We start from the raw sequence: 22,297 nt of genomic DNA on the forward strand, positions 1-22,297 counted from the left end.
ATCCAACACTGAAAAGACTGATGAGGTCCTCAGGGTATGAAAAATGATAGGATGTGATTGAATTATCTCAGCAATACAATTTCTTATATAAGAGCTAGGAAAAAAAAAAGACACAGTAATGGCTAACATGTTAAATAAGCAAAGAACTAGGAGCAATTCTTTAATCCAATCCAATCCTTACTTTTCTAATAAATTTAGCTCCAACTGTCATTGCTGCTGTGCAAAATGAGACATTTTCTGGAAGTACCTGTCTGCTCATTAACCACCTCACTCACCCCAGCCAGTGACACATAAGCACAAAAGCACAAATCCCTAAATTAGCCATCATGACTTGCAGAAGCCCTTAATTTGAGCTAACTTGAAGACTCAGTCATTCTAACAACATCTTTCGTACTGTCAGTCACATATCAGTCCCATCACTTTAAGCTACTCAACTAGTAATACCTTTCTGTCTCACTAAGAGTTGGAAATTCCAGTGCTATCTCAATTTCTTCCTGCACTGAGTTGAAATAGAGTTGAAAAGCATGGTCTGAATTTCAGTCTGGAAGATGGGAATGACGTGCACGTATGCCCCAAGCCATACAGCTTAATGACCCACATCATATCACAGTTTCACCACCTAACACCACACTGACAAATGAAGGCAGAGGCTTTAACGCTATGGATTGTGCCACTGATTTCATAATGACAATGTTTTTAGACAGTTTTATATTTTCAAAGCACTGTAAGGAAGAGTAACATTTCAAACTGCAATTGTAGTCATTAAAGGAATGAGTTTTCAGCTTTTCACTGTGCAAAAACACAAGCTTTATACAAATAGACAAATAAGGTGAAATTTCTGTCTTCCCTTGTCTGATGGGATGGACATCATCTCACCTAACTCCAAGCATCCAAGAGTTAGGAAAGTCATTAAAAAAATAATATATATATATGTATATAATTACTTTAAACAAATATCATTATTTCTGGAGGCTGATAACACCTCAGAACCAAGTTTTCAATCTATTACTTCACCAACGCACTGCACCATTTTCTTCCTTTTTGTGCTATTTTTCTCCTTCGAGTACCTCTAGATAATTATGAACTTTTAATCATGAATTATCCCAATTACTGGTTGAGTCTTTTTCTAGTTTCTTTCTTTGTTTTTCCTCTGCAGACATGAATTCATTAATTGTCTTTCATATTTTTGGATGCTAATACTAACAGAGTGCATACTAACATGAGCATCAATGAATATGAAAAATGTTAGTGCAATATTTCAGTTGTATTGAAGTCAGCTGAAATACTCCTATATATAAAGACCTTCATAGATACCTATCTTGATAGGTTTGGCAGGTCAAACCATCAACTCTTCAGAGGCAAGTTCATAATTACATTTTATCTCTGTATGATGCCAGCTTTTGTTTGCTGAAATAATACTGCCAAGAGCAATGCAAGTTTAATCAGAAAAAAGTAATTTCCACACAAAGACCACTGTGTATGATACAACATCCAAATGTATTTTATTCAAAACAGAAGTATTATAATGGTTTAAGCATAACTCTTGGACAGGAATTAACAATATGTAGCATTATATAACAAACGTGAAACATCTTTAACCTCTTAGCTTTAAAATTAGGCAATGGAAAAAAAAGGAACTCTCTTTCTGAATAAATATTCCCCAAATGATACAAATTCTTATTTCCAGATCCTGACTGTGCAAGTTCAGGATATATTAAATACATGTGTAAACTGTCTCTTTAACATAGATTCTTAAGAAAACTTTACAGATAAGTGAAAAAGAATGATTTTTCAGTGAAAAGGAAAGTTGGCCTTTTTAGAGTAAGGTTTGGAAAACAATAGGAAACCTCTGCATATAAATACCTGGTAAATGCATGCAAACACAGGCATTGCCCATACGACAAAAAAAAAAAAAAATTACTCAAAATTACTCATCTCCCTGGGAATAGAAGAGCAACAGGTACTCTGCAGTGGGGAAATAGCTGAAAGCAACATTTCTGATTGAGGAGACTGCCTCCTGTTTTTTGGCCCTACTGTTCTCAACAAAAATGGTCTTTTTTTCACATTCTTTTCTTATTTTTTTTTTCAAGGAATACATGCATCCATTAGTCAATTCTTCTTCCTAATCAAAAGAATAAAAAGTGCTCCAAATGCTGGCTTACCATTTGAGAAAAAAAATAGGAGCAATACTGTATCATTTGATGACTGACATCTATCACTCTACAATCCATCGAGTTTTTGCTAAAACATTATTGGTCAAGATGGTGTATTGGAAGTTTTCTATAAATATAGTAATAATTTTATTTTTATTAATAAATATGCCATTCAGTGTGGCATTTAAGAGAAAGTAGCCTAATCCCTGCACCTATATTCAAGAATATTTTCTGTTCTGCTTTACAAATAGCTTCTTTTAAGCTCCCATTTCACTTTCTTTGCAGTTGCAGGTCAAATCCACCTAAGTCATGCAATCAGTTCTAGCTTCGTTATCCCTATACTGATGTAATCAACACTTAGCTGCCAATTGATTGGGCCGATTTCAGTTGTGAGCTCCACTTAGTGAAGGGGAAGGATAAAGGAAAATGACTCTAAATCATTTCTTTGCTCTCTAGACATGCAACCAATGTGCCCTTCACTACAGCAGTATGATAGCAGCCCCCCAGAGATTCTCTGGCAGACTGACACTGCTGTGTAGTTACCATTTCCACATTTGGTCCGATAATAATTATTAGAAATTGCAAAGACAGAAAATAAAATAATTCTAATCAAGCTGAAGGTGACTGAGACAAAGTTTTTAATTCATAGTCTATGTTTCTTTTTAAAGCAGTGAGATTATGTTTTTGTACATTTGCACAGAGGCAGAATTACAATGATCCCTTTAAAATGCATTCTTCTACTTACACAGAAAGATTTAATTATTTTACTTAAAACCAATCCAAACCCTTTCAAACACTCATATCTACTCAAAGACTTTAATGACTATATGCTAATCCTAAATTCAGTTATGCATCAATCCATTTATTAGCTGCATGATGAAGCGTGGCCATAACTGGAAAATGTAATAAAATAAATATTGCTCTTTTAAAACTGATTTTTTCTCATCTTTAAACAGCTCCTTGTCTACAATATATTTTACAATCATTTTACAGATGGTTTTCTATTAATGAGTTTCTACCTCTCCTCAATATATATCTAGGAATTCACAATATGCTTTCCATTCAGTCCACAAGAAAATAATGATCTCAAGATTCAACTTTAAAATCAATACACTATCTTAAAATTGGCCTAGCTGTAGTAATGGCATTAAATTAAAAATTAAAAGCTGAGTATTCTATTATGCAGAAAATCTACAGAATACTGGAAATGTATTGTTTTTATACTCAGGTCAGTTGTATAAGAGATTAGATCTTTTAATTATCTGTTGCAGAATGGGAAATCTAAGTCTTGAATCCATTTAGCTCTTCAGTTTATGACCTGGAGAATTAAATCTGACCCTGTACAAGGTGCATAACACACTCTCTGAGACATGGCTACCGTTTTAAAACAGACACATAACTCTTAGCTGAGATACCATTATGCTAAAGAAGAACTTAAGTTTCCATTGAAAGTTTTTCTTTTATTTTTGGAAGCGCTGCATGAGAGTCCCAGAAGCATTGACTTACTCTTCTGCTCTAGCTTTAAATAAAAATTTAATCACACCAAAGTCAAGTTTAGCACACCCACACACTACATTTAGAACCACAGAATAATGTAGGTTGGGAGGCACCTCTGGAGGTCATCGAGTCCTGCCTTCCCCTCAGCGTGGATCCCTCTCGATCAGGTTGCCCAGGGCCTTGTCCGGTTCTGATCTGACAGAAGGGTGGAAGGACACCACTTCCCTGAAGAACCTGCTCCAGTGCTTTTCCACGTCCCCTGGGATTTTTCCCCCCTTATATCTAATCAGAAGTTCCAATGCTGCACTGCTGACTCTTGTTCTTTTGCCGTGCACCTCTGAGGAGCAGATCTCAGAAGCAGAAGCTCCACCATCTCTACAGTCCACCAGGAGGAAGTGGAAGACAGCGATGTAAACATCCTCTCAGCCTCGCCTCGGAGCCTGGCTCCACAGCCTCTCCTCATACACCCAGACCCCAGCAGCCCGTGGACCTCTTCCACTTTGTGCCAGGGGCAGGACTCTGCATGACACCCTCACATGACAGCAAAACAGACTTGTCTAAAATCACTCTCTAGCGTGAACATCACCACAAATGCATGAGGACTCTTTGCAGCAAGGCGCTAACAATTAGGCTCCCAAATTCATATTCAGCATCTATGGAAAAAGCAGTGTGGCATTCAGTGCTGCTGAACACCTTTAACTTGCAGAATCTTTTTTTTTTTTTTTTTTTTTTTACAAGGCCATCTTCCATCATAATATTATACTACAGAACACGAGTAGTAAAGCCAAACTTTTCTCTCTCGATCTGACATAAGGAATTTGGGATATCCTGGCAGGGGGTCAACTTTTCTCATCTGAACTTGTAGTTTTAGACCACTGGATTCTATTAGAACAGAATCTACTTTTAGGCACACTCATATAAGTGACTAAATGAATGACATTTCTTTTTCTTTTGTTGTTGTTGCTGTTTTAAGATATAAATGTCAAAATGAATTTCTTATCCCATAGTGCTGTCAGTCACAATGAATATGTATTTCCATTTACACTGCTTGCCTTCAGACTTGCAGCTGTCTAGCTCCAGGTTAGACCCAGAGAGAGTTCAGGAGGAATTTCATTCCAATCCTACAAATAAAATATTAGACTCACAATGACCTTGGAAATGCCACAGTTAAGTGGAGAAACAATGCCATCTTTTAAAATCTATGCATATACCACACATACAAAGACATTAATCTGGTTTACAATATTGAACATTTAACACTGCACTTTGCAGGGCCAGACATTAGAAAAGTTGTAGCAATTTTATGGCAGTAAATACGGATCCCAGTGAACCACATGTTCTACAGGACACAATCTTAGGCACAGATATTACTGTACACGTATCCAGCATTGAGGCTCTGCATGCTACGCAGCTCCCTTGCAATTCAAATGCTAGGCAATGTGATTAGCGCTGCTTATCTAAATGCTTGTTGAAATTTGGCTGACTCTTCCACTTTGGGACTGCAATATAAGAAGCATTGTTAAGTCTCACAATTTTATCACAGCCTTGAAATACGTGATGTTTTAAATTAAGTGCCATCACTGCAAGATTAGTGATTATGCAGAAATCTACAGGCTGAGGGAATTGGAGTTGTTCAGCCTGGAGAAGAGAGCAGCCCTCCAGTACCTAAAGGGGGCCTACAGGAAAGCTGAAGAGGGACTCTGTCAGGGAGTGTAGTGATAGGACAAGGAGTAATGGCTTTAAAATAAAAGAGGGTAGATTTAGACTAGATATTAGGAAGAAATTCTTTACTCAGAGGGTGGTGAGGCGCTGGAACAGGTTGCCCAGAGGAATGATAGATACCCCATTCCTGGAAGTGTTCAAGGCCAGGCTGGACAGGGCTTTGAGCAACCCGGTCTAGTGGGAGGTGTCCCTGCCCATGGTAGGGGGTTGGAACTGAATGGTCTTTAAGGTGCCTTCTAATCCAAACAGTTCTATGATTTATTTATTTTTAATTACTATTATCTGTTTGTAACTGTTCTAGTTGCAGAAGAAGGTTGCAACTTTTTACCATTTTAAGTCTCCTCATGCCATTCCCATCTGAGTAACACAAATTCCTAATGGCAAAAAAAAGATGCTCCAACTTTTTACTTTTCAAATACAGATCATATTGCTTGCAATCTCTCCCCCAGTTTCCCTGCTTGTGTCCATACCCTACTTGATAGCTACATCTCAGGGGTAAGTGTAAGGTTTTCACTTCTGCTTGTACAGTACAAGAATATGTATCCTGTTTATCTGGTAAACTTATGATACTAAAATTACTAAAGAAATTGTAGAAAACTATTTAAAGTCCTAGAGATACACTCGGACACCTTGCTTTGGAGCAAGAATTACAGTCTCATGAGTGTTGTCGTAAAGACGCCTACCCAGGGTGTTGGGAAGAGCAAAGTAACCTGGAGAGTTCGACTCCCCGCAACAGGGAAAAGTATTATAGAGAAAAAAATAATAATAAAAAATCCTCCCACAGCTCATTATATTCCTGTTCCTCATTGCTGGTGGCCTAGAACTGCACACAGTAGAAACACCTGAAACAGCCCCCTAAAGCTCCTCACCAATTCTAGTGCTGTGGCAGGAGGAGAAATAGGACAGCAGTGATATGCCTAGCACTGAACATCTCCTGCAAGCCCAGGCAGGATGAAGGGGCCACAAACATCTCACCAGTGTGACCTGAGCCGAAGGACCCAAAACTGGCCTCACCACTTGGAGCATTAAATCCTGAGCTGCTGGATTTGTCTGCGCAGCTTTGCCACAATACTTAATTTTCAAGCCCGTAGGCAACTGACAGAGCAGATGTTACCAAAATGACTTAATGCATTAAGCTGCTGTTTGTTTAATTCTGATGTGGAAAATGTGTCGTCCTCCAAATAGTTTAGTATGTTAACATACCAGTGCAGTGACCTACAGCAATCTTCCATAATTTTATTCTAGACCTATTTACTTATTAATGTTATTCTAAATAATAATCAAAACCTTCTGTTTTCTTGCTTCATACCTGTGCTTTTTAAGGTGCTCACAACTTCCCCTATAGTTTCCACAAGCTGAATAAACAGAACTATTATCTGAAAAGAACATTTAAGCATTTAATGTCCTAACATATTTTATCTACAATTTGTTTGCATTAAATGACATAAACATCTGCAAACTTCCAGAATAAAGTAATCAGTTAATAATTTGCAACACAGTACTTCACAGATGAGGGATTTGGGGAGATAACAGTTTAGTATCTATACCTGCACAAGGAAGCTGACCAAAGCTATATTTGGAATGGTCTGTGAGTAACATCAAAAATTGAAGAATCTTTTTCAAGAATGTTGATTCAAATAAGAGGATTTTAGAGATTTGAAAGCATAACACAAGGAATAGCTTTTAATAATTATATCAAAAGAGTTTTGGTTTTATATTTGTATATGTTCTTATGCTTCAATAGGACAAGTGACAAAAAGCATATCTAGTCTTGAAAGTTATTAATCTCAAAAACATCCATTTTAGAATCAATTTTAGAATAACTTAAAAAACATGATGAGCACTACAAATGAAGAACGCCAAGCTGTGAACGTGAACAGCACCCATTTCAAAACAAAGGCACAATAAAATGCGTACTAAATTTAACTCATTTGTGGATTTGCATCTGAGGTTGTGGAGCCTTCTTAGCTCAAAGCATGTAAAATTAATCCTTTTGCGTATAGCTGCACTCCTTTGATAAGTCAGCATCCCCAGCATTAGCACTTATGCTTTCTTGAGATTCTCTGGACATGCATAAGATACTTTTAACTTGCCAGCACCTTATTCTGATGTTCTGCCACAGCACGTTTTGACAGCTATTCCTTACGGGGACTGTAAGCTTCAAGACTGGCAGTTGTTTCATCTGTGGCTTCAAGAGCACAGCTCTGAAAATAAGCTTCAAGAAATTTCTTCAACTACAAATTTGAACAAACTTTTGAGAACACCTTTCAAAACAGAGCTTTTGAAACATCTGTTGTTTGAAGTCCAGTTTCCAGCAAAGAAATACTTGTCTGCGTTCTGCTTTACATCAATTCCAATCAACTGGTTGTTGCCAGATGACTCCTCCTCACCAACTAGACTGCAATGACCCAGATACCTGTTAGGTCAAGGTATAACCATTGTGAGCCACATCTGGAACAAAGGCCAAGCACATAAACAGGCTTCAAACAACACAGAAAGCTGAAGTGAGTTTCAGTTCTTCATTGGATATAAGGAAGAAATTTTTCAGGATGAGGGTGGTGAGGCACTGGAACAGGGTGCCCAGAGAAGCTGTGGATGCCCCATCCCTGGAGGTGTTCAAGGCCAAGGCTGGATGAGCTGGTATAGTGGGAGGTGTCACTGACTATGACAGGGGTGTTGGAACTGGGTGATCTTTAAGGTCCCTTCCAACCCAAACTATTGCATGATTCTATAACCACGCCATGCTGGTACTGCACCAGTCTCCAAGGGACAACATCTGGTGTGACCTTGTGTGTTCCTAGTCTTATTTGAATGGTTCTCCTTATTCATGAGATGCTCTTTCCTCTACAAATATTTGGTATCAGTGGTTATACTCTTCTGGAACCATGACAAATTTACCCAGTAAACAAGTCTGACAGTGCAAGCCCTCAGGACTGCCATAATCTCCACCCCAGTAACTAAGCTTTCAGCTTACCGGGGATACAAAAGCTTAGAGGCATTATCAGTCTGAATTGAAAATATTTTCCAAATTACCTATTGTATTAATGTGACCGTGACTGATGGAAGTTGCAGGAATTGGCTCTTATTTCAGTTGGACTACAAAAACCTTCAGCCATCTGACACCCTCCAGCAGAGCCCTGGCTTCTCTCCATTCTTACTGCTGACCTGCCTTGATGTCTGCGTCCTGCTCCCACTGCTGCACACACCAGGTCACCAGTCCCAGTGCCCAGCTTCCTTACCTGGCTAGGAAATGGTGATGGGCAGAGAAAAGAGCAGGGGCTTTGCCTTATTTCTACATGTATCTACAACATTGTCCTTCGGCGTTAGGGAAATATTAGCTTAACCCTGCCCCTAGAGCAAAGAGCGGCATGTTGTCTCTCTGACACGTTACGTCACCTCTAAACAGCTTGAAACAACTAGCAAGTGACAGTGGCAGCTGCTGGCAGGGGTCTGCTGGGACAAGCGTGCTGTGGGCTGCAGATTCCTTGGTGGGGCTGCACGACTGCAGCCCGTGTGCCAGCACATGCAGCCCTTGCGTGTCACGTAAAAATAAGAATGTTACCCAGGGTTAGCTTTTTGTATCTGTTTTTGTCTGTTTGCTTTAAATATTTTCCATGCACAACCATGTCTGACAGGTGACATCGGTTGCAATCCTGATTTTTTTTGTGGAATGAAGTCTCATGGATACTAGCCAGATGGAAACAAAGCTCAAGGAGGGGAATACCCAGGCTGTCCAGTGCATGGAATCAGCAGCTGGAAACTGGCTTTGTTGTAATTTTTTTTTTTAATTTTTTTTTGCAAGCCCAATTCTTCCCTTTCTCTTTCCCACCTTTAGCTGTTGGACAACCTAAGGACCAGATTTTATTTTTCAAAACTTGGTGGAAGGTGACAAGAGTTCATTTTCCTTTCTTACTTCTGCAGCCAAATGTCAGCCACTTACATCAATGGCAAAACCAACCCCAAATATATCAAGTTTTATACTTATGAAGCCAGTGACCTAATGGATGCAACATTTAACTCAGACTGTGGTATTCCTAATTCTTTTCCCCTTGATCAATCCTACAAAACACAAGTCACAAATCTGTCCTTAGCTCCTCATGGTGTATAAGTGAATTAAGTCACTACTTCTCTTGTGAGAGCTTTGTAGCACACTGATGAACAGTACTAGCAAAAAGCTAAACATCTTTATAAAAATACACAACTCCAACAGCACCACAATAACATTCTACCAAAAGGAAACCCTAAAATCGGAGAGCATAAATGTAAAGAGTGATCCATCCTACCAAAAATGGAAGGAATTCTTGCCAAATAGAGGAGAAATTTCCTAAGTAGATGAAGTTACTTTTCAGTTTGGGACTAAAAATAGTATGGCTGTTTATGCGGTACACAGAGACAGAACCTCCTCCTCAAAGTTTACAAGCTAAATAAACTGCAGTCAGATGACGTATAGGAAAAATTATTAACAACAGTAATTACCCTCTTAATTACATTATTTGTATGTAGAAGAGCTTTCCATTTTTTTATTGCGTTAGCAATTTCTTTAGGGCATAACATTTTAGGATGCTTACACCGAAATATGCAACAACAACAAAAAAATATGAAGTGATAAAAAGATGCTTTAAATGCCAACATAGAGATGCAACATTATCTCAGACATAGCAGTTTTGAAGAGATCACAGCCTAGAGAAAGGATGGAGTGAAACACATAGGACGACCAATTCGTGGGTTAGTACCACCGCACTCTCCTGGACGTGTAGCTCTTACTGTCCATCAGAAGTCCTTGCTCCCTACTGCTCAAGTGCTATACATAGCTGTCAAGCTGAAATGTCAAATAGCCTGTGACCAATATAGGACCTTCGGTAACTGTTAATTCTTCACAGTCCGATAATGTCAATGCAGTGATAATACTTTCCATACCACTGTTTTTTTCCACACCATAATTACCAGAATTTCCCTAGCAAATTCCTAGGAGTTTCCTGTTAACCTGCAGCCCTTTGCCTTCCAGCATGCTCGGAGCACTGGAGCCACCACCTGCCTTCCAGAACCACAGCAAGAAGCCTCAGGGCAGGCTAAGAGTAGGCAGCTTTCTTTACCGTGTCAAGGTTTGCTATTTACCAACTGCAAAGGGCTCTCTAAGTGACACTGGGTGCATAACTTAAAATACATTCACAGGCTCACTTCAAGAAAATAGGTGCAGCTAGAGAAAACAAAAAATGAAACGTTTCTAAAAATATGAAAGGGAACAGTACTTTCTAAGCACAAGAGTGACTAGTACAGAAAAAGACTATCAGGAGAAGTGGTAGGTTTGTTATCTTTTGTTGTGTATAGGGAAGACAGCTCTGTTTTTTCTAACTCGGTTCTGGAATATGCGAGTGCAAACAACCAGTTATTCAGAGAAGTAGTAGGAGACTAGATGATTAAGCAACTGAATTTGACCTGTAACCTACACAATGCTATAAAAATAGCTTAAACTAATAACTAGAATTAAACAAAAAGTCAGCCTAAATTCCAGATCTGAAATTGGTGAATTGTTTTGATGTCTGCAGTGCAAAAGCTATACTGAAATCATCCATTCCTAATTGAACGGATCACAACAACACTTAGGAAACATGCACAAAATCAAAATCAGAGCTGAAGCTGAGAGTGCCTCCTATATATAGCATTCCTATATATTTCCAAAAATATTAAGTACCTTTGTATGCACAAAGACTCTGAGAAGCTGCCTTGTTCTAATTTGTAACGGGTGAATCAAGCAAGTATCCAACCAACGTTATGGCAGCTTCTGACAGCTCTAGCTTAACAGCCAGGCTTTTTCTGCCAACTTCAATTTGCAGCAAGTGCTATGTATTGCCTTCTAAAATAGCCATGACTATGGCATGCTTCTAGATCTATGCAGACCTTATGTGCTTCAGAGACAGGATGCAGAAAGCCCAGCTGAGCATTTCTGCAGAGCTGGCAGCATCACTCTAATGTTAGTCCCATATTCTTTTCAGGACATGGACCACGTTGTTCCTATGGAAAAATCAACACTGACCTTGAAAAAAGCTCAGGCATATCACAAATTAAAATTTTAGCTCTAAGGAAAGAAATTTGAATCTGAAATGAGTGCCTACCACTACTGCAGTTTTCCTGAAAAAAAATAGTGTACTACAATGTTCACTCTGGGTAGATTATTTAACTCTGAGTTTAGAAGTAACGGGAGTTATGGGTCCTCAGCACAACCTATCTTTCACTCTTAGCTCAATCCCAATTATCCCAATTAATAAATAATACAGACAAAATCAAATCTACAGCAGTATAACTGATTTTCAGAGTAGCTCTATTAAGATACAAATATATACTGAAGTTTATTGTTATGCTGCCTTTCTGCAGAGAAAGAAATTTAGGCGAATATATTGAAAAAGAGCTAAAATCAGGCACTTGGATGAAGCATCACTTGGAGTTCATCCTGGTCTTGCACAATTTTCAAGATACTACTATTAGCCACTGCTAACCACACTGGGTGATGGGCACTGCTGGGCACATTGTGTTGGGCCACACAGGCATTTGATCTGGTATAGGCATTGCTATGATCTTAAATAATGGCAACGAATGTGACATACAGCAAAACGAAGTGTTAATGCTTCGTCTTATGGCTTGTAAAGACATAGCTGATGAGACATTAAGACAGTCTCCGAGATGTTATCTTAGTTCTGTATCATGAGAAGCTGTGGTTATTAAAGATGTTAAAATCTTTACTTTGATTCTTCAGTTAGTCACAAAAAAAAATGCCCCAGTTGCAGAGGGAAGAAACACTCTGCAGCTCTCAGTGATCTCAACCACAGGTGCTATCATTTCTCAAAGTCCCAGCACGGATGAAGAAGCCAGATGTTCACACCACGCTTGGTGTCTGTCACACCTGGGCTCTGCGGTTGTGCATATGCAGCCCGTGAGAGTGGGCCTGCATCTTCTGGGAAACCGTTCAACAGGTTTGTGGTCCATAAAATTACTTTCTCCACAGGGTCTGGTGCAGGAAAACTTAGAAATGCTCCTACACAAAGCTGACACTAGAAGAAGCAGATTTCTTCCTCCAATTTCCTGAGATAGGAATGAACCACCAAAGCCTAGCCAGGAGGAACACTGGTCAGTAAATAAGCAAGGTATTCAAAACAAATCTGCCTGTGTGTCTCTGCAGCAGAGAGATCCTCAGAAAATCTGGGGCTGGACAGGACACCCAGAGGTCCAACACGCAGCAGGTCGATATTCAAAGTTAGGTCAGGTTGCTCAGACCTTTGCAAAATATATTTTGAAAAACCCTGAGGCTGGAGGTTTTACAGCCTCCCCAGGCAAACTCTTCCAGATTTCAGGCACTCCCTTTGCTGTTTTTATTCTCCTTACAGCCAGCACAAATTTCCTGTGTTCTAACTCCTAGCTGTCGCTTCATGCCCTTTTTCCACATACCTGTGAGGGGAGCTTGGCTCCATCTTCCCTACAGCCACCCACTGGGTGGTTCCAGCTGAAGAGAGCAGTGAGATTCCCCCCCGTGCAGGATTTGTTAACCAAGCGGGTGGGAACTCTGTACCCAAAGGCACACTGAGCCATGGATGAGCTCCAGATGGCACGCAAACCCATGCTGGCCTGTCACCACCACCGCATACCCACAACCCATGCTCAGGTGCAGCACTGGCCTGCTCCCCAGGCAAAGGCAGAGCGCGTTATTTTCGGGTCCGTTCAGCTTTATTTAGCCTGAGTAGGGCAGGAACCGGTGAGCACATTGGAACTCAGGCCACAAGCAGAAACCCTAAAATTGGCACCCGGAGCCCGACTTGCAGCCAGGTTAGCAGATAGCAGAACGGATGGCATATGTGCGAGTCACAGGGGCAAGGTGTTGGAGGCGCTGCCAGACGTTCGCTCCAGACCGCCACCGTACAGACATACGAAGGCCCAGCTGTTCCAGATTGCCTTGAACTCCATTTATGTGAATTGGCTGCAAATCCTACTCCATTCCTGCCTTCCTGTCATCAAGGCCAATTTCTGTGGTTTTCTGCGGTCTCCATGCCCTACACAATTATATACATACAACCTTAAAGATTAGGTCCTCTGTATCTGTGTTATATCTTAAATTGTGATCAAGCAATTGTTTTAACACTGCTGGTATTGCAAAGCCAAAAGAAACACAGGAGCAAGGCAAACTCTACCAGACTATTAAAAGCAAACTTGTCAGCTGAACTCTATTAAAACCCCTCACTGCTCTGTTACAAGGTAAAGAAGAGAAATAACTTGCAGATCCAAAATAAGTTTGCAACACTGGGAACACCAACAGGAAAGGAAAAGGGACCTAGAGTATCTGTAAACTGGGCAAAGTAAACACAAGTAACTGAGATGAAAACAAAGATGAAACTGTAAAAATATTTTTCATGACTTCTAGATCATTCACATAATTTTAAACTGCAATACTGCAACAATCTGGGATTTATAAATGTACCTCAGTGAACTCTCTTGACAGAAGTAGAAATAAATCAAGCAAAAACTGGTCTCTGATCAAGAACTCCCTGAATTAACCACCGCATGTTCATTTAGTTCCATTTAGCGTTGCTTAGAGAAGATCCCAGTACTTAGACAACAACTAGTAAAGTGCCTTACTTATTACCTCTGAGGTTTGCTGCCACCTGTGAATCCACAAGTCACACACCTGCAAGGGGAAGGAGCTCTAATGACTTATTTTCTGAAGTTGCCAAAGCTCCTGTATGACACACTCAAGCATAACAGGTTCTTTGACTTTTTCTGCATATGATATGTATCAAATTTTAACTTCTCCCTCTTCCCCAAGGATTTTACCCTATAAACAGCCATAGGGATTTGATTTTACTTTCGTATCCTTTGAAACGGGCTTGAAGGAACGCAACTACCGTATGCTTACTGCTCCACATTTATGCTATATTCAGTTATTTCCCTCCATAAAACAGCAGGATTTTTTTTAACACTTATATTTATTTTTGTCCCCCAAATAAGAATTTGGGAAGAGGGAAGAAGAAGAACACAGGACAATCATATGTCATCCTCTCTTGATGCATCAGAGACTGACCAATGCTAGAAATGAAATGACAGAAGAGATACTTAAAAACTTCCAAGGAATGCTGTGTTTGTGAACAGTTACCATACAGTAATAACTAAGGTACCACGCTTTCTTCTCCTATCTACCATGAGGAGCAATTGTGGTCTGTTATGCTTAACAGTGACAATATTGCTTAATTCAAAAAGTAATGGTTTCTAAATAGCAAAAAAAAAAAAATCCATATTATGGGAACATTAAGGTCTTTTTAAAACATCTTTAGTGATATCTTACTATTCAGAAATGTTTATTTTTATTTTTCATGGCTAATTGCAGTAACACTTTGATTTCCTTCACTACAGATCAAGCAACTTGTACTATACTATCAGGAAAATCTCCAAAATGGAGGTATTGATCAATATGGCTAATGCCAGTAGAATTGTTTTTACAGAGAAAAGGAGAAAACATGTTCCTAAAGGAGACAGAACTATTCACTGAATGGAGCTTATATTCCTCTCAGATTCCTTCTCTAGAATGGAAAAATAAATAACTGTCCTTCCTGCAAAACAAGACTCTATCTAGATTTCAGAGCACGAGCATCAACTAACCAGCTGTGAAAAAAAAAGCTCCAACATTTCAGATGGTAACAGCTCAAGGCCCTGACACACCACTAATAGATCTTGACACAGGGAATCATCTAAATTCGGAAATATTTGCCTGAAGGATATATTTAAGGATGCAGACAATGAGCCAGCAAATTGTCCGATAATCTCAGAGGCCCCTCCGCTGCCATGTCTGACGCCAGCCTGCTGGAGGGATGAATGAGGAAGCCGCAGCAGCGCTGATGGTTGAGCCCGCTCCCATCCCAGCAGTCATCCCTGACCTGCAAAAGCTCTAAGCAGCATGCTCCACTTCCACCCAAATACGCTTCATTCACTATTGTGATCCCTTGGTTTGAAAACCCAGGGTATGAAGGTGAGTTAATGGCACCGGCAGCCCCCCAACAGCACTGGAAAACGCTGCTGAGCTTCAAGTTAACAACAGTCAAGAGAGACACATCTCCACAGACTGGATTTGGGGGTCTGCGGAGGGTAGAAGGTGAACGGTTTGTCAAAATCAGCAAAACTACTATGATTGGGGTTTCCTCACTTTGGTTGAATATTGGCCAGCCCATGTCTCAGAAAGAGGAAAAAGAGGGAAAAAGGTACCTCAATAGCCACACTTCAGTTGATTTTTCAATTATTTTTTTAGCTCTTTACATTTTTGGCCCTCTGTTTTTATCATAAAGTTGAATATTGGGCATTAAGTATGTAAACCCCGTGCAGCAAAACCAACAGTGCTTTATCACCATGCTGAAGTGGCAGCCAGCTGCAGCCAGAAGAGCAGCCACACAGAGTGCTCGGTGCTGCACAGACACCATACGGAAGACGGGCAGGTTGGCAAGAAGCAGACCTCACTCGTGGAGCAAAATGTCCGGGTGTTTTAAAGCAGAACAAGCTACCTTTCCCATCTGAGCAGAGCTTGGGTAGCACGGAAAGGCCTGCGGCAGGCGGGATGTCCTGCAGTCAGAAGTTACCGGCTGATGAAGCTATCACCTGATAATCTCGTCTGACCTATTTCACCCTCTTGTAGCAGTGCTGGATGTTCTTACCATCAAAGAACATGATGTTTCAAAGAATAATCTTCAGCCAAAAAACCTTAAGGAAGCCTAAGATACAGCTTCCTGTTTTTTTACAATCCATATATATATATATATTCCACGCAATTCAATTTCAGAGCAAGAATTACCATCAGCAGTTACATGCCATTGTATACTTTCTCAGGGAGATCGTACCATAGCTAAAATGGCAAGGAAATGAAGTAGCTCTAATTCTGTTTAATTACTAAACTTGGAGGACCGCACATTATAATCTTCACACATACATATTTCATTAGTTAGAGAACTCCAAGGCAAGGCGACCTCTTGCTGCTCCCATCAAGTAACTTAATGCACTCTGCTACCAGTGCTCAAAAGGAAGGGCCAAAATTAAAACAGAAAAATATACTAGTCTGAAACAACCAGGGTATTGTCTCTGGGAAGGGTTCCTGCTGGCCTCTTTACATGTGAACTTTGAAAAGGAGTTAAGCATCTCCCCGGCAGGGCAGAAACCAGTGTGACCAGCCTGTGCAACCTCTTTTGTAACCAGTGCCACTATGGCCGTATGCCATTTGGGTTGTGAACCTCTGTCAGCAGCTCTCTGATCCACACAACCAAATTTTCCCTCTAATGTAACAGTTTAGAGACTAAAGAGCCAAGCTAATTTGTGTCATGACATTTAATTTAATCTAATCTGAGATAATTCACCTAGTATGTAATTAGCTCTGTGATTCTTCTTGCACTTAAATAATCAACACCATTTTACCCTATTTCTGGGAACTAATGGGAACCTAGTTTTCTCAATTTCTATTTTTTAACCTACTTTGTTCTTTTTGCTATGATTTCAAGACAGCGAAGAACTGGGATACCAGGCTGATAACCATATTATAAATTATTAAACATACACTCAGAATCCTGAATACACAGCCATTTCATGCAACTCTCCTAGGTATATAGGGGTTGTGAATGAGCCCTTGCTTAGAAATGTTTTCAGACGAGGTCAGAGGTAAGTATACGGAATTCAGCTGAGGATAATCACGTGTGGGAAAATCTAATTATGCTATAAATACTAATACATTTGAGTTGTGTTTTCCTATGCCACATGATCATATGTTTTCTAGATGTAAAACTACACCATGATTCTGTAGTTCATTGATACAGAATGACATTTCAAAGCAAGTACTATAGAGCCACTTTAAGTGGTATTATCTGGATCTATGTATCATAAACTAAATCACAGTACCAAATGTAACTGTTTGTACATCTAAAGCCGAACCTTATGGTTAAAACAGTAAGGCAGCATGGCAGGGATCCAGGCAGGGATACTAACGATGTGGCACATCAGCACAAGAGACACAGACTGAGCGAAGGCTTCTGGAGCAGCAAGCACAGATCCACAAAGGTTGACTCCAGCTCATGAGGATGGATCACTCCTGGATCACCAAACATGACAACAATGCCCTGAACCTTATGTGGTGCTGATTTTGATGCCACATTTCACCCTGGTTTTCTTGGCAGAGACAGAAACATCCTTCTGCTACAGTACCACCACTAAGCTTTGAATTACAGCCTTTCCAGAGCAATTTTGGTGGAAATCTTTTGTAAGCAGTAATTTTACTCAAGTGCATTGTGGCATTACATTTGCTGTACGATAGTTGCCCTACTGATGTTAACAGAAAATTTCCGTTGCTTTTGCAGAATAGAGGTGGGCTCACCACATTTAATTTATCATAGAAATTGATTGTAAATTGTTTACATAGTCCACACAGACACGGTAAATCAAAAATCTGGAAACATCAAAGCTAAAGCGATACTTAAAAACAACGCTCCTAAAACTGCCAGTTGTAATTTCAAATGAGAGCTAAGGACTCTCAGGGGTTTTTCCACCCTTTTTCCCAGGATGTTATTTTTATCTTGGCACTGTTCATTATTGCTCTTTCATTTATGCTGTATTTGGTGCAATTATGGAGACAGAATTGTGTCAAGTCTCATCTGTACTAGACTGTTACCCACTAACTTTTCTTCTGTGTTTCTGACTTTGCAATCTATCAAATTTGTGTTTAAAACATTCTCAGGATGCAACTCTGGAATTTTCTACTCCCTCTCTCAGCCTCAGCTCTACTGCTACAGAATTTAAATGCTTCACAGTGCTGCATATTCTTCTGTTGGAGATTACAGATGGGGAACAGGACAGGATTCTGCGCTCGACTTTAATCATCTCCAGTGCAGATGTCACCATCTGCGTTAACTATCTAGATCCCTTTAGAGGCAGAAGAAAGGCTTGGGATTTCCAGCACCCCTGAATACGTGCTCACTCTACTCCCACCTGCCCCAGCCTGGGCACTTGGCAGGCTGGAAGTGTGCCTTCCGTGCACAGACCACACGGGAGCACAGCTGATAGGCATATGTGGAAATTGCTACGCTTTCAATTGAGGAAATGCAAAGCTCCGTTTTTATCTGAAGCCTCCGGCAGGTGTTTGACCCCGGGTCTCGCACTGCTCTAACAAGGAGCCTGTCTTCCTCTTTGTTTGCGGTAGGCTCTCATTTGGCTCGCTGCGAGGATGTGGTGTGATTAAGCGTGTTGACATACAGAGTCACCACGTAATTGTAGCTATTCAACGTCTCCCCGTTGTTGTGGCAGAGGGTATATTTAGCAGCTACAGTTATGCTCAGAAATGAAATATACAATCAGCTCTGAAAGCCTCCCCCTTTCCCTATGCACAACCCTGTGTTTGCCTTAAAGACTGTAATATTGTGCGATCAGCTGAGCTCTGAAGCAATCACCCCCCAGTGCCAACCAATGCAGACGAATGCTGAATCGCTGGAAAACACAATTCCAAGCCCGCTCACAAATCCTGCATGTATCACAGGGGGAAAAAAATAATAATAAAAAAAATACTTTTGTATTGCCCTGGGCAACTGGATCTCCTGGGTGGAAATCGTAGCTGGTGTTCCGACGAAACCTGCGTGGTTTTCACCTCCCCTGCCAGCACGCAATCTCAGCCGGGAGCAGAGGCCGAGCTTTCAACCCCAATATTTCAACCCCAAACCCATCTGATGAGCTGCGGGCTCCTTCCCTGCGGGCTGCCGGGTGGGGAAGGGGGGCAGCAGGCTCCTGCCCCACGCTCGGCTGGGTACCGGGGGGCACCGGCTGCCGAGCCCACCCCGCGGGGCTCCCTGCGGTGTGCGGGCGGCGCCCGGGCTCCGAGCTCTCCTCGGAGATGCAAATACATACGAAAAAAAAAAAATATATATATATATATATCAAAATAAAAAAATCTTTACAGTCCGCAATTTCCAGCTGCCCCCCCCACAAAAAAAAAAAAGCAACAACGTCCCCCTCCCGATAGCTGGCTCGGTGCATATGTGGGGGTACGGGGGGGGTCCCCCCGCTGCCTCCTACCTGTGCCGGTGCTCATGTCGCGCAGGAGGGGCCGCCGCCACCGCCACCGCCGCCGCCCGTCCCCGCCGCCCGTCTCCGCGGCCCCGCGGGCGGCCCCGGCCCCATCCCCGCCCGCCGCCGCGCTCCGCCCCCGCCGCAGGTGCCCAGCACCCCGGCCACCCCAGCGGGCACGGTGGGGTTTTCGGCAGCTCCGTGCTTCCTCCAGGGGGTTACATCCCTCTACGGGGCTGCGGGGACCCCCCTCCTTGTCCCCCCCCCCGGTTTCCCCCCAGCCGCATCCCGCTCGCACCTTTTTCCTCGGCAGCTCCCCTTCCTCCGCATTTTCCTGCTGGTGCTCGGCTGGTGAGGTCGCCGACGTTTGTGCAAAGCGGGTCGCTGCACAGGTGTTTTAGCATGTCCCCGGACCGGCCAGGGAAGGAGGATGGGGGTGTTTGAGCTCTTCCTCAGCTCGGCCCGGACTCCAGGCAGCGCTGCACCGCGGAAGACGTTTGGCAGCAAGTGTGGTTATTGAGGAGAGGAAGGGAGTGCTGTCTGGAGCAGGGGAACCTCACTGATCCTTCATTTGTGAAATCAGAAAGACTCACAATGTTTTGTGAAAGCCAGCCTGTCCAGTATTCCATCTATCTAACAAATAATTGCTATAATTCTGATAGCAATAATGTTTTTTTTAATAAAACAGCACCCAAACTTCCATTTTAAGAAACCCAGCAAGATCCAGATGCAGTTACATAAGCACATCGTGTTGCACAGCTCCTCTGATGCTGCGTGCAGGGCAGCTTGGCGTAACACTACCAGCGTGAGGAAGCAGGAGCGTGCAGAGGACTGCTGCTCTGTGCTCAAATGATGCGAATCCTGGAGATAATTGCTGCCACTGGGAAGACTGTGGACCTGCACTCAGGCATCACAGTGATATGGGATCAGACAATCCAAGCTGGTGCCCCACTGCTGACAGGCACTGGCAGTGGATATCTGCAGAGGGGACTTGCTGAGCCAAATGAGTTTTCTGCATGTTTAAGAACCTTCCATGCATTTTCTTCCATTACCTTGCCCAACTGTTTTATTTTTTTTTATTTTGTTTTGTTTTGTTTTTCAACCCATGCACACTTCAAGCAACTGCAGCACCCTGCTTGAGACATTTCACAGCTGAACTATGGGTGCTGCAAAGAACCACCTGCTTTTGTTTTGAACCTGCTATTTGCTATCTTATTCAGTGCCAACTCACTCTTGTAGTGGAAGAGAGAGCAAACATATTGTTCCCTATTCACTTTCTCTGTGTCACTCATGAATCTGTCCTATCAGATGCCACCCTTCACTCCTACTCTGCTTAGTCATTCCTTGAAACTCATGACTTGTAACTTCAGTAGCATGCTGCTATCCCTTTCTGTCATTTGCAGAGTTCATCTTTAATTGTTCAATAGCATGTTTTGCTACCTGCCTTTATTGCCCTTTTTCCATCCTTCAAACTTCTGTCACCCATTTGCTATTGAAAGCTTTCTTGCACTGCCCAATTGTGCTGAAGCATGCCAGAGGAGTTGCAGCTGGCCTTGTAGAACTTCACTAGGTTGCAGACGGTACAAGAATATCTGTGTTTATTTATGTCTGTTACATATCACAGTAGCACAAATGTGTAGAGCATCTCAACTGTGGCAATGCAGCAGCATCCATCTTGTCTTTGTTCTGCATTCATGTTAATAAGATCTGGCTTCCAGCATCACTGCAATTTGTGTAACAGTTTAATCATGAAATATCTTTGCATATAATAACCATCATGAGTTCAAGGCATTCTTTGAGTGATGCTAGTAAGCCTGTGGCTATGCAGAAATGTTGCTTTGAAAGCTAAATTAGACATAACTTACTGTGTTGAAGATGGTGGATGTGCAATCAGTACTGGGTGTATAACAAGAGGAAACTGCTTTGGGCTTCAAGGCTGCTAAAGTCGGACCCTTCTGCTGGGCAGTAGTGCAGAAGGAGACTGAACACTAAAACCCTTGCTTATTCATTGCAGAGAAAACCCCAGGTCTGTGGGTGCATTCTTGAAGTTCTCTCAGTCGGTCATGGAAACAACCAAAAGGCCCAATTACTCCCCAAATGCTCAGAACGGTTCGCTGAGCACATGGCACAAATGTGCTTTAGGAAACGCTGTAAGAAACAGGTTTTGGAGTTCAAAATTCTCCTTGTTTAAGACAATGCCACCTGCCACAAGCTTTATTAGGAGATCCTGTGACCCAGTGCAAAAGTCATATGCTACCACTGGGTAGGACCTCACTACTCCAACCAAGAGACCATGGAGCAATCCCTGCTTTCATGGCCTATCATCTAAAATAACCTTATCCAGGACACAGAGGGCAAAGGAAAGCTCTGCCTGAATGACTTTTGGAAGTACTTTAATGCTAGTAGTTTTAAAACCATCCGGAAAGAGTTGGCAAGAAGGTTAACACTAAACAATTTACACCGAGCATTTTGTTTCATAGATAAAGCAGCTGAGATCCTTCAGGACAATGATGCACCCTGAGAATGGGCACACAGTCATCAAGGCACTGCAAGATTCTGTCTCGTGTTACCAATTAAAATCTCAGGCTAATAGGCAGTCATCTCCTGACAATGTTTGTAAAAGTGATCAGCTTGTCCAGCCACTGCGAAGAAGGCTGAAAAGTCACAGAATCACAGAATCATCTAGGTTGGAAGAAACCTCCAAGATCAGCCTCCAAAATGTCAGCATTTTGCACCACTTCTGTCGTTACTGGAAATTGAACTGGCATTTGACAGTCCTGATAGGCTGGCTTCCACCAAACCCTCAGTGCCATCCAGGGAGAGATTAAAAAACTCTGTGCAAGGCAAAAACTTTACTTTTATAG

General features: G+C 41.7%; 1 protein-coding gene and 1 long non-coding RNA gene across 29 annotated transcripts in view; both read right to left on the reverse strand.

Annotated features, from left to right (window-relative positions):
- Window positions 1-20,306, reverse strand: part of ABLIM2 (actin binding LIM protein family member 2) — a 142,390-nt gene extending 122,084 nt beyond the window's left edge. For 15 of the 28 annotated variants that reach the window (XR_013951267.1, XR_013951268.1, XR_013951269.1 and 12 more), the window contains exon 1: window positions 19,443-19,693. Coding sequence is in view for 20 of the 28 variants with exons in the window: in XM_080592047.1 (XP_080448173.1) it covers window positions 19,443-19,458 (16 nt within the window). In the remaining 8 variants the exon portion in view is untranslated. Of the gene's footprint in view, window positions 1-19,442; window positions 19,694-19,731 lie in introns of those variants that run through there. The other 13 variants (XM_080592031.1, XM_080592045.1, XM_080592042.1 and 10 more) reach the window with 13 other exon arrangements.
- Window positions 1,399-13,953, reverse strand: LOC308195124. Its single transcript, XR_013951284.1, has 2 exons — window positions 13,837-13,953; window positions 1,399-13,411 (listed from the first exon to the last, which is right to left on the reverse strand). It is a non-coding gene; the product is annotated as an uncharacterized lncRNA (long non-coding RNA).
- Window positions 20,307-22,297: the final 1,991 nt, after the last annotated feature.

This window comes from Anser brachyrhynchus (genome assembly GCF_964034855.1).
Source record: "Anser brachyrhynchus genome assembly, chromosome: 4".
NCBI lineage: Eukaryota > Metazoa > Chordata > Aves > Anseriformes > Anatidae > Anser > Anser brachyrhynchus.